Source organism: Crinia signifera, chromosome 3 (assembly GCF_055691185.1).
Source record: "Crinia signifera chromosome 3, ASM5569118v1, whole genome shotgun sequence".
Classification (NCBI taxonomy): domain Eukaryota; kingdom Metazoa; phylum Chordata; class Amphibia; order Anura; family Myobatrachidae; genus Crinia; species Crinia signifera.
Genome location: NC_139219.1, coordinates 24,260,014 through 24,284,679, shown reverse-complemented (window position 1 = coordinate 24,284,679; position 24,666 = coordinate 24,260,014). Strand labels below are relative to the sequence as shown.

Genomic DNA, 24,666 nt, shown 5'->3' with positions numbered 1-24,666 from the left:
TGAGCTCGCAGTCCAGCAGCCAATCAGGAGCTACCACTGGCACTCCTGCTTGGCTCAAGTTTTGAAATAGGCCTGGCCCCGGGGATTTCCATCTGTGCCCGCTATATTGTTAATGATCACCTTTATCGTTCGAACATGCAGTCAAAATATGACGAAACTGACAGTGACTGCATGTGCGGCGGAGGTCCCGCTGACGGCAGTGAACGATACCATTTAGTGTTTGACCCGCGGATCATGCATTTGGTGGCACCGCCGATTTTATTAACGCTCTCGGCGTATTGGGCATATCAATCACAAGGATAACCATGCCCTTTGGTGAAGAGACGGGGAGATCAGATGACCAAGGGGCCATCCTCTCACTCCGAGAGGATGCTCCAAGTTCTCCCTGGTCACCACAGCAATTTAATAGTGAGGTATGCCTGCTCATGTCCAGCATTTGACCTTGCCCTTGTCGACCTAATGCTTGTGTCAACCCACCAACCCAGTCGCGACCTATTTAATTTGTCGACCTAAACCATGTTGACCTAGAAAGGGTCACCCTAATGACCGTACCCCGTATTACCTGTCTGGGTGGTTTTTAGGCGAGCGGCTATCTCTGCCATCTCCTTTTCGACGATTTCCAGTTTAGCCGTCTAAAGATAAAAAAAAAAAAAAAAAAAACATATAGTGTAAGACACAAGGAATAACATCACAATTTTCACTCAAAGGTATTTTATGCCAACCTGGTGCAATAAATCCAATACTGAAAGCTACAATCAGAAACCGCACGCTGCCGGCACTTCGCTCACTCACCAGAGAGTCAAAGGTTTCTGGTTTGTCGCCGATCTTCCCAGCTTTCTTCATGCGGGTCAGGCGCTTCTTTTCAACTACACCGGTGCGGTCGAGGAAAGTGTCGTCGTCACTGTCGTAGAAATCCTCGTCCTCCCACCGCTTGGCCTTTCTTTTGCGTGCAACTGGAAGCAGAGCCACACTTACAGGTTAGATTGCGTTTGCTTAGCCGGTCGTTCGCGACAGCGAGACACGCCAGATATTGAAATGATCAGACACATCCCAGTTAAAACACGGCTCAAAGGGGTTTATTGTGTAGAAAAGGGGTCAGGGAACTTTTAAGCCTTTTACCCCAAAATATTTAGATACGCCGACATTACCGCCTTGGTTTGAAAGGAAGGAAATTATAATTGTAATACACACTGTACCCCCAGAAATTGATGATGTATCCTGCTAGTACGGAACACAGCCTAGCAGCAATTGATGATGATTACCATGTATGGCTGTGGGTGGTACCACCCACAGCCATACATGGTAATCATCACCATCAACTGCTGCCAGGCTGCCGAGATGGAGCAACAACTAGTCGACCTCTACTGAAGAAGTGGGCGGACTTGGAGGCGGGGCCCGGGGCATCACGCAGGGAAGAGTGTTATACACAAGGGCCTGACACACTCGGCCAGGTCATTGTAGACTACAGTACTGTAACACACACAGCCGGGCATGCATATAGAATCTATACATAGATTTCTATATGCAATTAAATGAAATTCCTGGGGTAATGGACAGTCGCGCTGCCGGGCATGCATATAGATTCATATGCATGCCCGGCTGTGTCTCAGCGGCACGACCATCCATTACCCCCAGGAATTAAATTTGTACCCCATTTGGGGTAAATTACCCCTGTTCCCTGACCACTGGTATAGAACAAAAAGCTCAAACAGCAAAGCACATTATGCCAGTTGTACTAAGTGAGATCAGTAATCACGCCTGCATGTATGAAGCACCAATATGACAGCAAGCCGACTTCTAACCAGGGATGCTCCCTCTCACCTGCCCCTTTTACAATAATCTGCTAGCAACAAGCCTTATTCCAGTTCTTATCCACCAAGGAGGCCAATCTCGGGGCAATTTTTAATAGTTGAAGAACGGTCAAGCCCGTCAAAAAATATCAGTTGTGTGCATGTGCTGCTTAATTCTGCAAACCCTGGTATTGGAGGCTCCAATTCCATTGGTTATAGTCCAAGATCCCGCCGGTCCTGATCTCCCGGCATTGTTCTCCCTTTATATGCAGGCTCACTTCTCTAGCACCGATACTGCTTCATAGTGACCGACCCGGTCTCCTACATATTACCTATAGCTGGATGGCAGCTCCCAGGATCATATTGGAAGCTGCTATGCACTGCTCATATACAGTACTAACAATACAGGACACAGCACTGACCTGCCTCCTGCCGCAGCAAGCCTCTCATCTCTAGCATACGGCAGGCCTCTAGAGAGCACAGCCTGGCCGCGTCCTTCTTCTTCCCAGAATGGGTGACCTCCGCTACCAGCTGCTTCCCTGAGGAATCATCCGCTGGCAATCTACATGTAGGAATGGATGGACACAAGTAACCATGAGAAGAAACATCTATTGCAACACAGTACAATGGAAACAACACGATATGCAAATACAGGCACACCCCGATAATCTGGCAGCCTCGGCTCCAGCAGTGTGCTGATTATCTGTTCTTCTGGATCACTGATGGCAAACCCCCCCCCCCCCCCCCCCCACTACAAATGCACCCCACATCTGGTCCCCACCCCAGCATGTCTCCTTCATGCATCCCTCCCAAAACCTAATTTTCCCCTGGGACCTGATGTGCCTGGATTAAAAGAGGTGCCAAACCATCAGAGGATGAAAATTCGGTGGTGTACCAGTACAAACACACCCTTATGTCTTATTTATAGCCATTATTCCACTTATTCTATATTCCACTCTTCAGACATCCACATATTGATGAAAAAGTATAATGCGCACTCAGAAAGCAGCGTAAATACAGAATGCTACAAATGGAACCTGTACCTGCAGTCCTAAAACACTACGACCACTGCACTACAAACAGCAGAGGAAGCCGTGGGGAACACTGGATAACTATTCCAGATCACATGACATAAGCAACAGATACCAGTTATATTGAATGACAGGGAGCATTCTTCCAAACACAGGTCCAGTCCACAATATGGCTGCCTCTGCTGTGTATAGGGGGGGGGGGGGGGGGGGGATTTATTTACAGACTCGTATATACATTGCCATTATTTAGAAGGATATATAATCAGGCCGTACTTCACTCTGCAGACCCAAGATGCGGGACCACGCTCATCATATTCAAACTCCAGCTCTTCCCCTGCAGGAGACAAGACAAAAAGTATAGTTTACAAGACTGCAATGTACTAATAGTGGGGCAGATGTATCATAGCGCAGCGATAAGCGCCGCTATGATACTTCCTGCTTCGCCTCAATAGCGAGGCGAAGCAGGAAGGGACATCGACAAGATGTATTAACATCTTGTCTGCCGAAGCGGGGGAGCGTTAACTCCCCCCTCTGGCGATGTCCCTTTCTGGAGATAGGGCATCAGTTAATACTGATGCGCTATCTCCTGTCCCCCGGCCGGCCGCACTGGGCATGCGCGGGATCTCGCTGTTCACGCGAGATCCCCAGCGCAGCCCAGATCTAAGCGCTGTCCCTGCTGTTTAGATAGGGGCTTCGCCAGCCTGATGCTGGCGAAGCCAAAGCAGGCTTCGTGCGGAACGGTCAGCGATGCTGACCGTTCATACATTCGGCCTGCTATCATTTTGATAGCAGCGCCGATATGGACAGGGGCGCATAGACCCTTCATACATCTGCCCCAGTGTGAAAATCACACACACACACACACAATTATTAACTGCATAACATGATAAAGTAGGGAAGGTAGACATTTTCATGGGTGTAGGTGAACCGGAAGATGGCAGGTCTAATTCAGGAACAGATCAGAGGTAACAGCAGCAGAAACAGACAGTTCTTCTCAGACAGTGTAACTATATCACGGTCCATTACCTGTTAAAGCTGGCTGCAACTGGCAAAACAAGCGCCGTAAAGAAGGTAAATTACAAAATGCTCTTTATGCACCGGCATCAGCTCCAGCATTGGCAAATTAAATAAACAATGACCCGAATAGCACAGGATCAGCGTGCATTCAAATAAAATTTGTGTCTACTTAAATAGGACACAATCCAGAACAAGTCCTGCAACCAACAGAAATGTCTAACTCCGTGATACAATCTGGATTACCTTCCCAAATCTAATAAAAAGGCATCAAAACCCGTTAACACGGTTATAGTCCTAAAAGCGGATAAAGCTAGCTGGTGCCGGCAACAGGACAGAAGCTAAGTTCCGCTATGACATCAGCGCACCCCTACGTCCCCTCCTGTATTAGGGTCGTTGGAGGGCTGATAACTATGAGGTAGGAGGTGTGTTAAGCTATGGCCTCTACCATCTGACTACAAGACCATGGTCATACCTTCTCTATCAAAGAAACCCTGCAGGGCCTTCTTGGGATCCTTCAAGTACAAGGCTTCGCGCTCCTCCTGAAACTCCATTGCGATGGGGTTCTCATCGTTCTCCTCCTCAACCGCATCCTCCCCTGCAAAATGTGGCAGTAAGAAACTTTACTGTGATACAGCAGATACATGGAGCTAGAGGAAACACATCTACCATATAACATTTACACACTAGATCCTAATAGCATGACATATGCTACCTACGTAAGTGATGGAGGTAGCATGTATGAGACGTGTGTCCCCATAAGGTGCAGTGATGCAATGTAATTAAGAATATTTAAACAGACTGTACACTATGGGTGGTATTTAACCTTGGCCGCTATTTCCGTTAAGTGGAAATACCCCCACACCTATTCAATGCTGCAGTTTAGGAAACAGCCGTGGATTGTCAAATCACATCAGTTTTTCAACACGCCCACTTTTCGACACTAAACAGGAGGAACATTGAATTCCCCTTGTCGAGTATCTTTTTAGCGGAGTGAAATTGGCCCGGGTTTAGTAACTGATTGGATGGCACTTTCACTCTAGTTTATCTCTGCAAGGCTTAGTTTGCACAAAACATCTGATATTTATGCGATAAGAGACCTGAGTGATGTGTGAAAGGCCCACAGCCAAGGCAAGTAGGCTTGGTTGGGATCATATACAAAAGGACCAGATACGATAGATCGCATGCGATCAGGTGTCGTAGGTTTCTCAAGTGGGGATGGTGTACGGCTTCACCGAGGGGAGAAAAGCGAATGACCGACTTCACAGTAATCTCCAAGTGAACTAAATGCTGACATAGATTCTAGCAGGAACACCCGCGTTAGAAGAAAATAAAGGTATTAAACTCAGCTCACCCATTCCCCACGTGCAGCCAGAACCAGCTCCAGACTCCCCCTGTTCTGCCTTGCCCGGTCTCTCATTAGTACCATCTTCTTCATCAGAGTCATCTCCCAGCATCTTCTTCTGCAGGGTCTCCCTTTGTCTGCGCGCTTCCTTAATCTCAGTTACTGTCATCTGGGATTCTGCTTCCTGGTCCTCGTCTGGGCCCTGAATACAGATATAAGGTCACAACACTCATTGCACAATAAGATACAGAGAGAGGTCTGGGAACTACAGGGCAAACACACAGAGCACGTTTCACCCAATGTTTACAAGTTTACATTAACTGTGTGGCCTTAAGCTCCCATCGCACAATGCTGGGACCTCTAAGCTCTGCGCCTGCCAGGTATGCTGCCCGGAGCAGCACTTCTGTCAAGGGCAGAGTGAGGGGAAGTGGCTGGGACACTTGACTGCTCACTGTCACAGATAGGGACTGACTCCAGAGTGAGTGTAATAAGAGACGGCACATCTTCGCCATGACAGCAAAAGCTCCTCCGCAACTTTCATGTTCAATATACGCAAAACCCTGGACTCATCTTTATTAGCAAAGCACAAAAACACACAATTGGGCAATATCATGCTGCACTACAGGTGGGGCAGATGTAACATGTGCAGAGTGTTAAATCTATATTGCAGTGTGAATACAAGGCAGCCAGAGCTTCACCCTGCAAAGAAAAATATAACTCCCACAAATCTAACGGGGCAGAATTAAGCCCCATTTTTAAGCGTCCCAAAGGGATAGTGATGTGTGCCCTGCGCGTTGCTAACGCCAGGCTACATGTATCAAGCATGCGTGAAATATCTAGTTATCACCCTTGTTCTCTCTATTGAGAACACAAGCAGTGACAGATCGCTCAGCACAAACCTCCCATTGCCTTGTGTGTAAAAAGGACCTCATATGCTAGAGCGATTGACACGCAATGTGGTCTCTTTTCATACAATTACGGCGATCAATTGCATGAAAATTGCAGCACAGCATGTTTTTGCCCAGTTGTGTGCTTTTTTACTGAATCAGGCGCTTAGTCCGCAATTCAAGTGTAAGGTCCAAGTCAAGGTACATGCTGACGCATTGATGTCTAACCCATACCAGTGTGGGCTGCATCGCTTATGGACCTGCGGTCATCTTTCTGTTAGATGTTTTCCATCCTTCATGAACAAGTTTGATTGTGTCAGCGTAACAGTTAGCATGCACTCACCTGTAGTATGAACAGACGTGTGCTTCCACCAAATTTTAGGACATGTCCCACACGGTAACGGCGGTAGGTCTTAGACTGAATCCGCTGCTTATTGATGAACGTGCCGTGGGTGCTGCCTAAATCATACACATAAAAACCAGGTTCTTCATTCGGGTCAGAACCAGCAACAGAACGGTACTGCAGCACGGCATGGTAACGGGAGACGGATGGGTGCTCTAGTGGGACATGACACCCAGGGAGTCTGCCAAAAACCGTGTAGCTGACATCATTAACACTCTTTGTTGACAGAACGCTGCCGTTTTTTAGCACCTCCAGGCTGTAAAGGCTCTCGGGCCGCCCTGCCCAGTCAGGTTCCCGATAGGGAATGGCAGGGCTGGTTCTGTAGGCATCAGAGGGAAGCCCGGTCCCTGGATCCTGGGACGCTTCCCGTTCGGTCCCTCGAACGGATGCAGGAAGCTGCGGGGAGACTGGTGATTTGTTTCGTTGCTCCAGGGTCTTTTCATTCCAGTTTGGCCTTGCAGCAGCGATGGGTTTCTTAAAGGGCTCTGGCCCCCAGGAATCCTTGGCCCCCTCCACGGTGCCATCATTGGACCCATCTCCCTTTCTGGGTTCTGCATGAAGCTGCCTCTCTGGGGTGATGCCCCCAGTGTCATGGAGTTTCTTGGGGGAATTGGTCCTTGCATCATTGCATTCCTCGGGGCAACTTGTCGCATGAGCATTGGGTTCCTCATTGCCACTGGAGCCATCCTCCCCGCAGGTCCCGGAAGCATCGGCCCTCTCAGCCCCATGGGGCCTGGCAACCCATTGGTCTGTGGTCCTGACCCTTGGAACATTGGTGCCCTCATCGGTCCCATCCCTTGGAAGCTCATGCTTCTCACTAACGCAGGGGAGGGCATGGTTGGGGTCGGCATGGCTCCTCCGGACAGCATTCCCTGGCCCCTCATCGGCCCCGGAGGTTGGCTCCCCATGCCCCTCACTGCTCCTGGAAGCTGGATGCCCCGGGCCCTCACTGATCCCAGAGACTGGATGCCCGGACCCCTTACTGATCCTGGATTCTGGATCCCTGGGCCCCTCATTGATCCCATATTCGGGATCCCCGGGCCCCTCATTAATGCCTGGTTCTGGATGCCCGGGCCCCTCATTGATCCCTGGTTCTGGATTCCCGGGCCCCTCAGCGTACTGGCTCCTGGGCCTGACCCTGGACCCCTGAATAACCCTGGTGCTGACATTCCCTGGGACCTCATCGCACCCATCCTTGGTCCCCTCATTACCCCCGGCCCCAAGCCCCTCATCAACCCCGCCCCTGGTATCATAGGACCTCTTAGCGGTCCCGGGCCCCGCACCCTCAGAACCCCCGGTCCCGGGATGACCAGTCCCGGCTTCCGCATGCCCATGGGCGGGTGTCTCAGGGCCCCGGGGGGTATCCCTGACCTCCAGGGCCCCGGGAACGCTGGGCCATTCCCCGCCATCGGGGTCCAGCTGAGCGGCCTCCATGTGTCCAGCGCCACTTTCACAGGCTCCGGTCTCCGGGAACAGCACGGCCGGTTCACACTGCGAGCAGCACTGCTTTCCACACACACCGGATATCCGGGCAGCCGTAGGTCACATGATGCGTGACGTCGCAACCGGCGCGACAATCGCCGGGACCCGGATGTCGGGGGAGCGCAGGGATCAGTGTCCCCCTGACAGACAGCCGGGGCCTCCACCCGGTCATAAGATCCCTGCGCAGAGTATACAGCCCCAGCCTCCGGTATGTATCTCCCCCTATATACCTGTGCAGTATATTCTGTATACCATATACTATATATATATATATCTGTACTTATCTCCCCCTCTCACAGCCCCAGCCTCCGGTATGTATCTCCCCCCCTATATGCTTGTACAGTATATTCTGTATACCATATACTATATATATATCTGTACTTCTCTCCCAATCTCACAGCCCCAGCCTCCGGTATGTATCTCCCCCTATATACCTGTACAGTATATTCTGTATACCATATACTATATATATATATATCTGTACTTATCTCCCCATCTCACAGCCCCAGCCTCCGGTATGTATCTCCCCCATATATACCTGTACAGTATATTCTGTATACCATATACTATATATATCTGTACTTATCTTCCCATCTCACAGCCCCAGCCTCCGGTATGTGTGTCCCCCCTATATACCTGTGCAGTATATTCTGTATACCATATACTATATATATATATATATATATATATATATATATATATCTGTACTTATCTCCCCATCTCACAGCCCCAGCCTCCGGTATGTATCTCCCCCCTATATACCTGTACAGTATATTCTGTATACCATATACCTGTACTTCTCTCCACCTCTCACAGCTCCAGCCTCCGGTATGTATCTCCCCCCCCTATATGCCTGTACAGTATATTCTGCATACCATATACTATATACCTGTACTTCTCTCCGTCCCCATCTCACAGCCCCAGCCTCCGGTATGTATCTCCCCCCTATATACCTGTACATTATATTCTGTATACCATATACCTGTACTTCTCGGCCCCTCTCACAGCCCCAGCCTCCGGTATGTGTGTCCCTCCTATATACCTGTACAGTATATTCTGTATACCATATACCTGTACTTCTCTCCCCCTCTCACAGCCCTAGCCTCCGGTATGTATCTCCCCCCTATATACCTGTACTGTATACTATATACCTGTACTTATCTCCCCCTCTCACTTCCCCAGTCTCCGGTATGTTGTCCCCCCCCCATATACCTGTACTGTATACTATAAATATGCCTGTACCCCCTATGTACCACCGGTGTACCTATATATCTGTACTTATCTCCCCCTACTGTATATACCACCGGTGTACCTACAGTATATACCTGTACTTATCTCCCCCCCCCCCCCCCCCCCTATGTACCACCGGTGTACCTATATATCTGTACTTATCTCCTCCTACTGTATATACTACCGGTGTACCTACAGTATATACCTGTACTTATCCCCCCCCCCCTATGTACCACCGGTGTACCTATATATCTGTACTACTTATCTCCTCCTACTGTATATACCACCGGTGTACCTACAGTATATACCTGTACTTTATCTCCTAGCTAGTATAAACATTATCCTTTATCTTATTATAAACAACTCTTCCTACTGCTTGACTCGGATCAGGATTCGCTTAAGTGGAAGATTTAGGAACAGCGATTGGAGTGACGCTGATTGGCGTCAGTGATGTCTGTGTCATTAACCATTAACAAAACGAAAACTATTCATTTTAATAACTTTATTACACTTTGATGAACTAAATCTGTACTTGTCGCCCTCCTATAAATGAATGGGATTGGAGTATTGTACACGCAGTATAAAGATAACCACTTGTCTTTCTCTTTCCAGGCTGAGAACATAGAAGAATGTGTATGCAGTTCTGGGCCAGCCTGTGGATGATTATTATTTAGTATGTGATCCATCCTAAAGTCCGGGAATTCCATGAATGTTTTGTTCATGTAGACATAATTAGATTTTTATCCCTATCAAACGTTATCAAGGCTCCTTCTGAAAATGATGCGATACTGGGGTGAGATCCCAGTCCCGTCTGGTCAGGCCAGCCGGAACTCCTTTGATCTCCTGCAGAGAGAGTTCCGCACAGTGGAGATGCAGGAGCCCCCTTTACACCAGCCATCTGCCAACAAGTCAAGGCCAACCGCCGCATTGGATGTCCCCACGCAACAATGCAGCCTTACCATACACACAATCCAGCTGATTCAGCATAACCGCAAACTGCGCAGTCTCATCGCCACAGCACAAACTCCAAATCAACAACAGGTTGAGGGCATTAAAGTGGAAGAGAGCGAACCCCTCCCTCTCCGACCGCCTTCTCCTGTCCTCCCTGATGATCTGATGCCGCCGGACTGCAAGTTACCCAATCTGCCGTTCCAGATGCGCCACAGTGATCCGGAGAGCGATTTCTACCGGTATGTAGCTCTGCTGGAAATACTGAGTGAAGGGTAAAATGGTTTGGATGGAAAGCTCTGAGGTCTTTAGTAGATGGGTTTAGTAATGGGAGCGTGTACAGAGTCACTCGGAGAAGATCCTTTACAATCCACCAAAGCCTGATTCAGACCCGCTGCTTAGCCACCGGGTAAACGCCACCTGCCGGACAAGCCGATGCCCGCCCCCCGTGAGCTTACACAGCCATTTGCATGCGGGCGTACAGGTGAAAAATCATTCGATGGTCGCCAACCATCGAATTATTATTCCCCCCCCCCCCCATTCTCAAATAAAAGTCAGTCTAGGCTTTGTCTCGGGGCAAATAAACGAACGGGGGCGGTTCCGCCCAGTGTAGGCTTCGCCATGCCTGCGTTCGCATGGGGATGCCCACTGTTTTTCTGGGCGCACCCACCGTTTTGGTGGCCACTCCCAGGTAATGCTGGACCGTCCCCATATGTCAGCCCCCTGCCCGGCCACTATCTGTAATATTCGCTGAAGGCGATCGCACATTGGGTCTGCACATGTGTATGTTTGCTGAAACATCGGTCCCTGCAGTGAATTTGCAGGCGGCCCAGTAAACCAAAATCAGGCCCTTTGTAACACAGCTGCAATAGACACTCATGATAGAACTGGACAATATATTTTACATTCATTCTTCAGATACTTACATGCCCTCCTACCGCTAGCCTCAATACGGCACACAGTACAAAATGCCTGGCATATGTGATAGTCCTGGTTCCGTGGAACTCTGCTAACATCGGGCTTCTGTGCAGATTCAGAGACTCATGCTGGGTACGTACTGGACGATATATTGGCTATTAAGTTGAACAGCAATGTGTCAACATCGTCTTTCGCAGACCTATTGCGTCATCTGTGTGTGTGTGTGTGTGTGTGTGTGTGTGTGTATATATATATATATATATATATATATCTCTCCTCACACCTTGGTGGTTGTAAAGCTGTGCACACACGGGGGCGATATATTGCTCAGTGTCATCTTTTCATCAGCGACCAGAGATGGTCGCTGATGAAAGGGAACCTCTGCCGGGGGAGCCGCAGAGGGAATCAGCTGGTTGCTGTGACCAGCGATCATAAGGGGGCTAAAAATGGGAGCGCGCACCCGGCGATTTATCGCCGGTGCACACTCCAATTGCTGGCAATATGGTCGCTCAGCAACCATATTGCCAGCGATTATAGCCCGTGTGTACGCACCTTTAGGGTGATCCACCAATTGCCCATACACCCACTGCACAAGCAGCTGTCAGTAATTGACATGGTGGGCCCATGTAAAATGCCTGCCCAATTGCGACGTTAAGCATGACCGTGTATAGAACAGACTGCCCGATCCGACTTCTGATATATCTATAGGTGTTTACCCGGGTTCAAGCGCGCACAGATATAAGTGTCATATATCCAATTACACAACACAGTCTCCCTGTGCCTCCTAATTACATTGCTTTGCAACTGCTTACACTAGGACTGGCCAAACTGGTCCTCGAGATCTACCAACGGTCCACGTTTTCCAAAACCCCTAGCTGGTGCACAGCTGTAGTCATTACTAACTGTCACATTTCACAGACCACCTAGCTGGTGCACAGCTATGGTCATTACTGTCACATTTTCCAGGCCACCTAGCTGGTGCACAGCTGTGGTCATTACTAACTGTCACATTTCCCATACCACCTAGCTGGTGCACAGCTGTAGTCATTAATAACTGTCACATTTTCCAGACCACCTAGCTGGTGCACAGCTGTGGTCATTACTAACTGTCACATTTCCCATACCACCTAGCTAGTGCACAGCTGTAGTCATTACTAACTGTCATTTCCCAGACCACCTAGCTGGTGCAAAGCTGTAGTCATTACTAACTCACATTTCCCAGACCACCTAGTTGGTGCACAGGTGTAGTCATTACTAACTGTCACATTTTGAAACTTGCTGCATTCATTCCTACTATAGATCCACAGGTGACCTGAGACACATGATCTGCTGGTAGATCTTGAGGACAGGTTTGGCCAGTGCCGTCGAGAGGGCCACACTGGCTGATATACCAGTTGTTGAAGTGATGGTCCATTGACCAGTGTGCACCACCGATATGTCTGTGAACGACATCTTTCACAGAAATATTGTCGGCTGTGTAGCACAGCCGATGGGGATATAGCTAAAGGTATATCAATGCATTGTTTTGTGTGTGGCAGGTGATCGACCAACCGCCCGAACACCCGGTGAACAAGCTGCCTTCGATTGACAGGGCAAATGTAAATGCCCGCCCAGTTGTGACATCAGCCACAACTGATCAGGCAGCATGTGTGCGGGACACACTGCTCGATCCGCAGATATATTTATAGATGTGTGTCAAGCTTTAGACTAAATTTTTTGGCAAAAAGAGAAGAGACACCAGAAGATTCCCGCGTGACTGCAGCAAAGATGTAAGAGGACACATCTGTATGAAGAATTAGATGTTGGGGTTTTATTGCTCATTAAGGGTCTGATAGTTGCATGCAAAGTGGCTGGATTTGCGGCAGCCTGATTTACTACCTTATGCTTTTGCGTGTATCTGATCATCTAATGCTGGAGTTCCTGTGCCTGCCAGCAGATATCAGTGCCCCCTAGTGGTTAATCCCTGGGCTTTGCATGCGCTTTGTAAAACTTACATTTTATGTGATAAAGTTGTGTATCTACTTAGCCTTGTGACGAGAGATAAAGTACCAGCCCGTCAGCTCCTAACTGTCAAGTTACTGGATGTGTTTGCAAAGTATAAAAATGTTGAAAAACAGGCCGGTCACCTAGACCGTGGATGCATGGTTAGCAGACCATGCGCTAGGGATGGCCGTCGACCATTGATGATTCAAAATCATCAATGGTTTATGGCTAATGTAGGATAGTTTTGTAATCGATGGTGGTGAGAACCAGATGGCTTCCCTCCATCGATGTCAAGCATAAACGAATAGTTTTGGTTTTCTTTTTTCCCCCAAGGGGGCCTGGACACGGACCATAGTGCCGCCCTGACACCCGTGAAGCCCCACCCCATGTTTTGATTGGCCCACAGGCCAATCAGTCAAAGATAACGGATGACTATCGATAGGTAAAAACATTGATGGTCATCAATTGCATGGGCAGTTGCACTATTGCCATCGATGGCAACTATCGTTGGCAAAATCAATGATGGCCATCACTACCACCTGTTATATTCACATTCTTTCAAGTGCGGATTGATACACAATACAGCAGCATTATGGCTTTTTGGACACCAGGCATCGGTGGGTAAGAACTGTTAATTGCACTTTTATGTTGCGCCCACGCCGCTGGATTGGTTGGAATTTGCTCATTTCCATCCGCTCTTTTCAAGTCCTATTGGAAACATATTCTATGTCTGGATATTGAGGGCATTTGTCATTTCATCTACAAATGCAAATTGTTCAAATATACCAGAACAAATGGAGAACAATCCATGCATTCTCATTTATTGATATTATGGGCGTGCCGGCAGAAATGGCGGCACTCGCCTTTTCAATGCTGCCGTTACTGACCGCATTGAAGTCAGTCAGAGCCGGATCGGTTTTGTCGAAACGGCTGCGGATTGTCGAATTCCCAGCCCTTTTTCAACAATCTGTGGCCATATTTGCCGAACCACTGACTTTCCGACAGTCAGAACATTGAATTCCAACTGTCGAGTTACTGTCTGATCCAATAAAAATGGTCCAGGATTCTGAGTGTTGGGATGTTCTGACAGTCGGAATCCCGGATTGTATACAGGGTTGTATCCTCTTTATAGAAAGATTCTCCCTGCGTTATTGGAAACAGGACGGCTCTTGGTTACTGATAGCAATTATTGTGTGTGTGTGTTTCAATGTTTATCATTTTACATTCTGTTAGTAAATGTTTGAAATAACTTTGCTTATAATTAGAAAGTCAATAGCTGAATTAACCCCTTGGGTGGTGTGCCGCAGCGAGCTGTCCCTGAACATTTCCGGGCATACCACTATTATGCAGTAGGTGCGCGCCAGTGGTGTCTAGGTGTGCACCACCTCTAGAACCATCCGTTCCCTAGCGTGCGAGCAGAAGCGTACGCATTCACATCCGCACGCATGCGGTCGAATGGGTGAAAAATCATTCGATGGCCATGGATTGATTTTTCTCCCGTTCACTAATAAGTCAGTCCAGACTGACTTTTATTCTTGCTGGACGAATTCTAGGCGGGCGCTGATGTCCGGCACCGACATGCCTGCGTACACAGGGGTACGCCCAGTGTTTTTGTGGGCATGCCCTGCATCCGTCCTCATTCGCTATGGTGGTTTGCGCATGTGCAAACCCCAAAAAGAGAGCGACAGCGACAGAGTCAACTGAAAACGGAATTTTTATTTATGAGACCAGAAAAGGGTTCCCAGGCGATAAAATCTGTATCTGCTATTTGTGTCCGTTGTACATTTGGGGTAACGTTCCTCCTTTTTATACTTTAGTGGGATTGGTGAACCGGTGATAGAACTGAGCTACAACGAGTGCCGCCAGCAGATGTACCACTCTGTGGCCACCATCCTTGCCCACGCTGGATTCGAAACCGCCAACGAGAGCGTCTTAGAGACTCTGACGGACATCGCCCACGAGTACTGCCTCAAATTCACCAAGATGCTGAGGTTCAATGTGGACCGAGAAGCCAGGGTCGGCCACACCCCGTTCCCGGACGTCATGGAGCAGGTCTTCCACGAGATGGGAATCGGCAGCGTCTTATCTCTTCAGAAGTTCTGGCAGCAGCGTATTAAAGATTACCACGCGTTTATGCTGCAGGTGAGCAATGGAACGCACAGTGGGCGGGGTTGAGTGCAGCACCACCCCTATTCTCCCCTAGAGGGGGAATAAACCTTGTACCGGTGGTCGGGACGCCATACAACCCCTGTGAATAACTGAACAGTTTGCCAAAGCATGCTATAACATTAAGGGGGTATGCAAATACCATCAATGGCTTCTTCTATTGCATCCTAGAAAACGATGGACAGAATCTGATCTGGTTGCTAAGGGAAACATCACCTTTTTTAATTTTTACAAGCTTTAGTAAATATCCCCCTTAGCCTGTTTTCTGCAAGTGACCCAGAATAGGGATTGCTGCTTCAGTAACATATACCTGAGCGTTGGCAGCCTCAGCTAGTCATTGATTGATAACGGCACGCTGCATCCTCCGGGGCAGTTCCGGGTGTCCACGTTACACCACAGTGATCTATTACACTTCTATACGGTAACTCTTCACTCTCAGGACGTTACTTTGTCGGCTTTGTCTGTATCATTAAATGTAGTTTGTAGATAGAGATTGTGGGCCTTATTCTAGTTCACTCTTTCTGACAAATTCCTTCTTCGATGGACAAAACCATGCGCACTGCAGGAGGCAGATGTAAAATGTGCAGAGAGAATTAGATTTGGGTGAGTTATTTTGTTTCTTTGCTGGGTAAATACTGACTGCTTTATTTTTACACTGCAATATAGATCTCACTTTGAAGTAAAACCCCACCCAAATCTAATTCTCTCTGCACATGTTACATCTGCCCCACCTGCAGTGCACATGGTTTTGTCCATCTAAGAAGGATTTTGTCAGAGTGAACTAGAATAAGGCCTTGTGTCACAGTGAGGACAGTATTTTCCATCCCTATAAAAGGATCAATAATCCTTAAAAGGTGGATTCTGGATGAGCACTGGGGATCTGTAATGAAACGTTTAGTACTGACCACTTTGTCATCAGGCACCATTGTAAATATAGAGGGCCTGATGCTGCCGCATCCGGGGCGGCTGTTCTAAATGGCTGCTACAGTCTGCTTACTGCCTTCTTTATTTATTTATTTATTTATTTACAGTTTCTTATATAGCGCAGCAGATTCCGTTGCGCTTTACAATTGGAAGCAACAGTGATTAAACAAACTGGGTAGATACAAACCGACATAGAGGTAGGAGGGCCCTGCTCGCAAGCTTACAATCTATAGGGATAATAGGAGGAATACATAAGGATAGGATTCCATAGCATGGCAGTCCCAGCAGATTACAAGACAGTCCTGATGGGATGCAATTAGATATGAATGCTACTGGAGTTTATATTTGTGTTCCTGAATATGGTAAGCTTGCCTGAAGAGGTGAGTTTTCAGGGAACGCTTGAAAGTTTGGAGGCTAGAGGAGAGTCTAAGGGGGCTATTCAATCGATGGCAACCATCTCCCCCGTGGGCCTGATTCAATGCTGTCTTCCCCGACAGCATTGAGCAGGGTTTCTCGGCAGAACGAGCCCGAGATCACTAGCTGTCGGGCTCGTTCTGCTGAGAACGGCCGGGAAGTGACGAGCTGCCGGCTGCAGCTCCCCTCTTCTCGGTCCCCGGCAGGCGGGACATTGAATCCCGACAGCATGTTCTTGGTCGTGCTGACCGAGAACGGGACAGGGTCATGGCGGTCGAGCAAGCTCGACCGCCGTGAGCTACACATTGAATACCCCCTTAATGTGCGTGGAAGGGCATTCCATAAGGTGGGTGCTGCCCGACAAAAATTCTGCAAGTGTAAGTGGGACCAAGTAATGAATGTGAGACGCAGATCTTGTGGACGAGTTGGGAAATATTTTGAGATAAGCGAAGAGATATAAGTCGGTGTAGTCAGAGTAATGGCTTTGTATGTAAGTAGAAGTATTTTATATTGAATGCGGTAATACACAGGCAACCAATGGAGGGACTGACAGAGCGGATCAGTAGGCGATGAACTTGCCTTCTGCTAATTTATTTATTTACAGATTGTTATACAGCGCAGCATATTCTGTTGTGCTTTACAATTGCAAAAACCAGTCCTGCTGTGGCGATTGCCCACACAATATTCTGTTCATCCTGATCATCACTTCCCCACAACTACATAACCCACTGGTATACAGGAGGGTTACTCTACATCTCTACACACTGTATATATTCTAACCCTATACGTGGAGGAGAGTATACTGTAAAGAAGTGTGAGTGAGGCTTGGCGTGGCGTTGTGCAGGGTGAGCGATGCTCGGTGTGGCGTTATGCAGCGTGAGCGATGCTCGGTGTGGCGTTATGCAGGGTGAGCGATGCTCGGTGTGGCGATATGCAGGGTGAGCGATGCTCGGTGTGGCGTTATGCAGGGTGAGCGATGCTCGGTGTGGCGTTATGCAGGGTGAGCGATGCTCGGTGTGGCGTTATGCAGGGTGAGCGATGCTCGGTGTGGCGTTATGCAGGGTGAGCGATGCTCGGTGTGGCGTTATGCAGGGTGAGCGATGCTCGGTGTGGCGTTATGCAGGGTGAGCGATGCTCGGTGTGGCGTTATGCAGGGTGAGCGATGCTCGGTGTGGCGTTATGCAGGGTGAGCGATGCTCGGTGTGGCGTTATGCAGGGTGAGCGATGCTCGGTGTGGCGTTATGCAGGGTGAGCGATGCTCGGTGTGGCGTTATGCAGGGTGAGCGATGCTCGGTGTGGCGTTATGCAGGGTGAGCGATGCTCGGTGTGGCGTTATGCAGGGTGAGCGATGCTCGGTGTGGCATTATGCAGGGTGAGCGATGCTCGGTGTGGCGTTATGCAGGGTGAGCGATGCTCGGTGTGGCGTTATGCAGGGTGAGCGATGCTCGGTGTGATGTTATGCAGGGTGAGTGATGCTCGGTGTGATGTTATGCAGGGTGAGCGATGCTCGGTGTGGCGTTATGCAGGGTGAGCGATGCTCGGTGTGATGTTATGCAGGGTGAGCGATGCTCGGTGTGATGTTATGCAGGGTGAGCGATGCTCGGTGTGATGTTATGCAGGGTGAGCGATGCTCGGTGTGATGTTATGCAGGGTGAGCGATGCTCGGTGTGGCGTTATGCAGGGTGAGCGATGCTCGGTGTGGCGTTATGCAGGGTGAGCGATGCTCGGTGTGGCGTTATGCAGGGTGAGCGATGCTCGGTGTGGCGTTATGCAGGGTGAGCGATGCTCGGTGTGGCGTTATGCAGGGTGAGCGATGCTCGGTGTGGCGTTATGCAGGGTGAGCGATGCTCGGTGTGGCGTTATGCAGGGTGAGCGATGCTCGGTGTGATGTTATGCAGGGTGAGTGATGCTCGGTGTGATGTTATGCAGGGTGAGCGATGCTCGGTGTGGCGTTATGCAGGGTGAGCGATGCTCGGTGTGATGTTATGCAGGGTGAGCGATGCTCGGTGTGATGTTATGCAGGGTGAGCGATGCTCGGTGTGATGTTATGCAGGGTGAGCGATGCTCGGTGTGATGTTATGCAGGGTGAGCGATGCTCGGTGTGGCGTTATGCAGGGTGAGCGATGCTCGGTGTAGCGTTATACAGGGTGAGCGATGCTCGGTGTGACGTTATGCAGGGTGAGCGATGCTTGGTGTGGCACTATGCAGGGTGAGTGACCGATTCCTGATATTCCCCTCTCTGGTCACAGGTCAGCAAGCAGCTGTCTGAGGAGTATGAGAAGATTGTCCACCCGGAGCGGGTGTGTGAGGACACAAAGCCGGTGAAGATTAAAGAGGTCACCGATATTACGTTCCCCATCAGCGAGGAGCTGGAAGGTGACCTGGCACCTGGTGATCAGTCGCTGCCAGTGGGTGTCCTCGGGGCCCAGAGCGAGAGGTTCTCATCTAATATGGAAGTGGATTCGTCACCGCAGCCTGGTAAGGAGGGATTTCCTGTCCGCAGCTGTCTATCATAGTGTTTATTCTAGCACCCGCTATCTTGGAAAACCCATGCAGTTCCACTTCCTTGCCTGGGGTGTCGCTGTCTGCTGGAGTGCTTCTAGCACAGTGTGGTCTGTATATCAGCACTGATATGCAAACTAGACCTATGCTAGAAACACCACAGCAGCCAGCGACACCCCAGGCAGGGAACAGGAACTGCATGGGATTTAAAAGATGGCGAGTGCTAGAATGAATGCTATATCATGCAGCTTCTGTGTCTTCTGAAAGCATTTATAACCACAAAACCGTGACCACAGATCTGGGAGACGTGTCGGCCTCTGTGATGTTCTGTTCGGTACTTGTTTCCTAGCACAGCGCCCGTCGGGCCCCATCGCATACCATTAGTTAAGGTATGCGATGGGACCCGATCAGACCCGATATAAACCTTTGCGGGGTTCATTTACAAATTTTTTAATCGCGTCGCATCGCATGCCATTACAATGGCATGCGATGCGACGTGATTATACCCGATTTCCCATTGAGTCCAATGTTAAATGCACCCCCAGACCCGATTTTTTTATTGTATACCCACCCTGATGGGTAATTACTATGTGAAATGCCCCCCATTGTTAACGCCACCCCAGTATCAACACCAACCCGAAGCGTGGCGAGCAGTGGCGGTACGCCCACTTTCATACCCCCACTATCCACGTCAGTGTGGAGTGTGGAGTTGATTTTATATAGTGTGGCGAGCACAGCGAGCGGACGCGGAATACATGTGAAGTAATCCGCGGGACTCGCTGTGCTCGCCACACTTCGGGCTTGCTGCGCTTGCCACACTATATGAAATCAACTCCACGCCGACGTGGATAGTGGGGGTATGAAAAGGTCGGAGGACGCGTACCGCCGCCGCTGCTCACCACGCTTCGGGTTGTTGTTGAACGTGGCGTAGTGTTAACAATGGGGGGGGGGGGGGGGGGGGGGGGGTGGTGGTGGTATTTGACATCTAATTACCCATGTGGGTATACAATTAAAAATCTGGTCGGGGGGGGGGGGGGGGGCATTTAACATAGGAATCAGCCATCAGGGTGGCTGTACAATGAAAAATCGGGTCTAATGCGATGCGACCAGATTTCACAGACCCGATGCCATACAATGCTAGGAAACAAGTACCTTCTGTTCTATGGGGCAAATTCCGGTTTGCTTGGAGTGAACCGAATTCAGGCCCTGCCCTGACGGTCGGTGCTGACCCCGACTGCAAACGGCCGCGGCGATTTATAATGTCACCGGGCCATGGGGCAGCGGGCCCGGGCCTCGCCCATGAGGAACGCACAACGTTTCATGGGCATCCCCATGGGATTGCGGGTAGGAGGGTGTGTGCCGGGGGGCAGGCGGCTGACATCACTTGACATCAGCCACCTGCCCTGTCTTCGTTCCGCTGCCCGCAAATATAAGTCAGTCTCCACTGACTTTTTTACCTGCAAAGGTAGGATATAACATCCGATGATCGGAGACCATCGAATGATTTCTTCTGCTGCAGGCACATGCGAGGGGATGCGGCGGGGCGGGCACTCTGGGACTCGGAAAGCTGCGAGATTCGCAGCTTACTGAGTCAACCAGAATGAGGGCCTATAAGTGACATCAGGAGACCGTGATGTCATCTGCATGGTTCACAGTATGTATGGCGTGATTTCACATTTATCTTTTTAGCCTGACGGTCATTGTTTGCCAGTTTTGCACTTTGAGTCTACCGGCATTATTACTTTCCCAAAGAACTTTGCTTTTTGTTTTCAGTAATTACGAGATTAAAAAAGCAACCAAATTATTAACCCAGGTGAATTTGTCAAAATTGGTGTGAAAATTGCCAAGCAAACAATTTAATTAATCATCGTGACCTGTAATGTTACCTTATGTAGGAAATATAATCTTTTTTCACACAACATTTTTTATTTGAATTTATATATCAAATGTGAGCGATGTTGACATTTTTCTCGTATATTCTACGCATCTCTAACAGAGACGTTGGTCAGTAGCTTAATAACAACTACAGTAAGCTTGAGAATAGGGAAAGAAAATTACATTTTAATGTTTTTAGTTGTTTTTTTTGGTACTTGTTTCCTAGCACGGCGCCCCCGGTTTTGATTGAAGTGCATCTTTTATCGGATCGCGGGAGGGCGAGGAGTCATGTGCATTATTGGAGGAAAGAGGAGGCTGGCGCAGGCACCTTATTGGAGAAAGGGGAAGGCAGGGTCAGGCGTATTATTGGAGAAAAGAGGAGGCAGGGTTAGGCGCTTTATTGGAGGAAGGGGGGGGGACAGGGTCAGGCACATTGTTGGAGGAAAGAGACGGGGTCATGCACATTATTGGAGGAAGGGGAGATGGGTCAGGATCATTATGCGGAGAAGACGGAGTTTGGGCATGTTATTGGTGGGGGTGCCGGACGGCTCCCCGACAGTCGGGATTCCGACAGTCATTACTCCGATGTCGGAATCCCTACTGCTCCCTTGTGGGGGTCCACGACCCCCACAGAGGGAGAATAAAATAGGTGGCGAGCGCAGCTTGCTACCGTGCCCGCAGCGTGGCGAGCGCAGCTTCATTGCGCTCCTCACGCTGTGCAGTCGGGATTCCGACGTCTGACTAATGACTGTCGGAATCCCGACTGTCGGGCTAATATACCACACCCATTGGTGGATATGAGGTCAGGCGCATTGTCATTATGTGGCAGACTGAGATCCATGTAATCCAGTTCTAGCGATAAGCGAAAATTGTTTTGAAGAAAACCAAGGGAAAGTTGTAATGTGATGAAATATGTATGTAATCATGATTGTGGTAAACTGGTTATTTGCTGCTCTGGGGTCCGAGATAACGAGCGAGTCGTCCTGAATGCAGGAAATTTGTCTCCTGATGAGAAGCAATTAGGCCGACGCTGGATGCAGAACACAGAACGGCAACAGGAGCTGGCATCAATGCCCCCCTGCCCCCATTTTCTGTAGTTGTCAGAGGGTAGTACAGCAGGATTTCATGTATGTTATTTTGACAATTAGGGGGAAAATTCGTGAAAAAAATCGTATTTTCATATATACGAATTTTCGTATTTGTATTGATGGGACATTCGTATTTGTAAAAAAGAACAAAGTGGTGGAGCGCTTATATCTAAAAAATTACACTTGGATCGACTGGGTATCACATAAATTTGTAGAGATTATTTAATATGCAATATTGTGTACAATAAAAAAACACTAATGGAACAATATTAAAATTACTGCGGACCCTGGAATAGTGGAACTTCCACTTGTTCCTATATATGCTCCTTTTAACTGAATAAAGACATATTACCCCTTGGTTGTAGTCCGTTGAGTGGTATCGGGGTGTCCAAAATTTACTGCTGAAGTCCCTTTATAATTTGCCTGGAGATGTTATACAGGTGAGCCTTTTAGAATGCCAGGTGGGTCTCCAAGAATTAAGCAGACGATGGTATCCCCCTTAATTGTAATCCGTTTAAGATGGTATCAGGGTGTCCAATGTTACTGCTGAAGTCCCTTGTAGTTTGCCTGGAGATGTTGAGCAGGTAGAACCTGAAGATTACCAGGTGGGTCTCCAAAGATTGAGCAGACGATGGTATCCCTGAAAATAAGAGTCCAATTTGGTGGATTAGAATAAGGGGGGTCCAATAGGGTGGTACGGAGCTGGTTCAAGTGGAATATTGAGCAGAGTCCAACAGTGGGTAAAAAACCAACGCGTTTCGTTGTTTTCCAACAACTTTTTCAAGGTCTATCACCCTTGGTCTGGCCAGGGTTTAAATACCCTATAGACAGGAAGTACTGTTTGGTCACATGACAAAAAAAGCAATTAATTACCCAGTTGATCAATTTTATTTAAAAACATGATTAGATGTACTTTCTATCATGATGTAATTATTTACAAGAGTAGGAGGCAGTCCTAAAAACAGTTTTAATGTTAGTACAATGATTTTGAAGTATATTGCGCTCCACTTCCGGTTGTTGGAACGCACGCAGTACTTCCTGTCTATAGGGTATTTAAACCCTGGCCAGACCAAGGGTGATAGACCTTGAAAAAGTTGTTGGAAAACAACGAAACGCGTTGGTTTTTTACCCACTGTTGGACTCTGGACTTTGCTCAATATTCCACTTGAACCAGCTCCGTACCACCCTATTGGACCCCCCTTATTCCAATCCACCAAATTGGACTCTTATTTTCAGGGATACCATCGTCTGCTCAATCTTTGGAGACCCACCTGGTAATCTTCAGGTTCTACCTGCTCAACATCTCCAGGCAAACTACAAGGGACTTCAGCAGTAACATTGGACACCCTGATACCATCTTAAACGGATTACAATTAAGGGGGATACCATCGTCTGCTTAATTCTTGGAGACCCACCTGGCATTCTAAAAGGCTCACCTGTATAACATCTCCAGGCAAATTATAAAGGGACTTCAGCAGTAAATTTTGGACACCCCGATACCACTCAACGGACTACAACCAAGGGGTAATATGTCTTTATTCAGTTAAAAGGAGCATATATAGGAACAAGTGGAAGTTCCACTATTCCAGGGTCCGCAGTAATTTTAATATTGTTCCATTAGTGTTTTTTTATTGTACACAATATTGCATATTAAATAATCTCTACAAATTTATGTGATACCCAGTCGATCCAAGTGTAATTTTTTAGATATAAACGCTCCACCACTTTGTTCTTTTTTTCCCATTATTATTGGGGGACTGACCTTCCCCTCAGGTGTGAGCAGCTAGCTAAGCACTACATCCATAGCGCCTTTTTGTTTTTCACTCACGTGAACAAACAATTTCTTCTACATTCGTATTTGTATTTACAGATACGAATGAATACACCATCGATAGAATACGACAGAAATCACCATTCAAAAGAATGGTGGTTCCTGATTTACTAAGCGGTCGTGTTGAAAATACGGCCGCTAATTAGCGTAAAACGCCCGCGAATGGCGTGCCAAATACGGCAGGAAAATACACTTTTTTTCTGTCGTATTTGGCTTTAGCCTGCACGGATCAGGGGCATCGAAGACAGCACCAGGCTTCAGCCTGGTCAGGCAAGTCCTGGATGGGGGGGGACCCCTTTATTGGGGGGGGGGTCCTCACTCCCCCAGGACCCCTGGCCAGGCTGACTGGTCGGTAGGGTTAATGCTTTGGCCGCGGGACCTTATATAATAAGTGTCCACCGGCTGTGGCATTACTCTGCTGGCTGGTTTGGCCTGGGGCTGGTTCTTAAAATACGGGGGACCCCTACTCATTTTGTCGCCCGTATTTTGGGAACCAGCCCCGGACCTGGAGCCTGGGGCTGGTTTTAAAAAAATCAGCGAAGCCCTATTTGTCAGGTTTCCTGATTTTTTTTTTTTTTTTTTTTTTTAATTACCAGCCCCGACTCTTTCAGCCTGGTGCTGGTTACGGCTGTGGGGGGACACCATGCCGTTTTTTTAATTTATTTATTTCTCTATTTTTTTTTTTTTTTTTTTTTACACACTGCAGCCTGCCTGCACGAATTCGTATTAGCGGCCACTAATACGAATCATTACACCATCGGAGGGTTACAAATCAGTCGTATTTGACTGCTTTGTACATTCCCCTCCGGAACACGACTTTGCATACGGCTGAAAC

The 24,666-nt window shown here is 48.5% G+C and overlaps 2 protein-coding genes across 3 annotated transcripts in view; one reads left to right on the top strand and one right to left on the bottom strand.

The window, feature by feature from the left end:
- SLC4A1AP (solute carrier family 4 member 1 adaptor protein) overlaps positions 1-8,040 on the bottom strand; it is an 11,575-nt gene extending 3,535 nt beyond the window's left edge. The window contains exons 1-7 of the mRNA XM_083174848.1: positions 6,411-8,040; positions 5,190-5,382; positions 4,311-4,433; positions 3,095-3,155; positions 2,213-2,352; positions 793-953; positions 563-632 (exon numbers count right to left, since the gene is read on the bottom strand). Of these exons, the coding sequence (XP_083030974.1) occupies positions 563-632; positions 793-953; positions 2,213-2,352; positions 3,095-3,155; positions 4,311-4,433; positions 5,190-5,382; positions 6,411-7,904 (2,242 nt within the window). The 5' untranslated portion in view covers positions 7,905-8,040. The remainder of the gene's footprint in view (positions 1-562; positions 633-792; positions 954-2,212; positions 2,353-3,094; positions 3,156-4,310; positions 4,434-5,189; positions 5,383-6,410) is intronic.
- Positions 8,007-24,666, top strand: part of SUPT7L (SPT7 like, STAGA complex subunit gamma) — a 30,194-nt gene continuing 13,534 nt past the window's right edge. The window contains exons 1-4 of one of the 2 annotated variants that reach the window (XM_083175461.1): positions 8,007-8,160; positions 9,795-10,372; positions 14,849-15,173; positions 18,785-19,013. In XM_083175461.1, the coding sequence (XP_083031587.1) occupies positions 9,960-10,372; positions 14,849-15,173; positions 18,785-19,013 (967 nt within the window). In that variant the 5' untranslated portion in view covers positions 8,007-8,160; positions 9,795-9,959. Of the gene's footprint in view, positions 8,161-8,951; positions 8,972-9,794; positions 10,373-14,848; positions 15,174-18,784; positions 19,014-24,666 lie in introns of those variants that run through there. The other variant, XM_083175462.1, reaches the window with a different exon arrangement.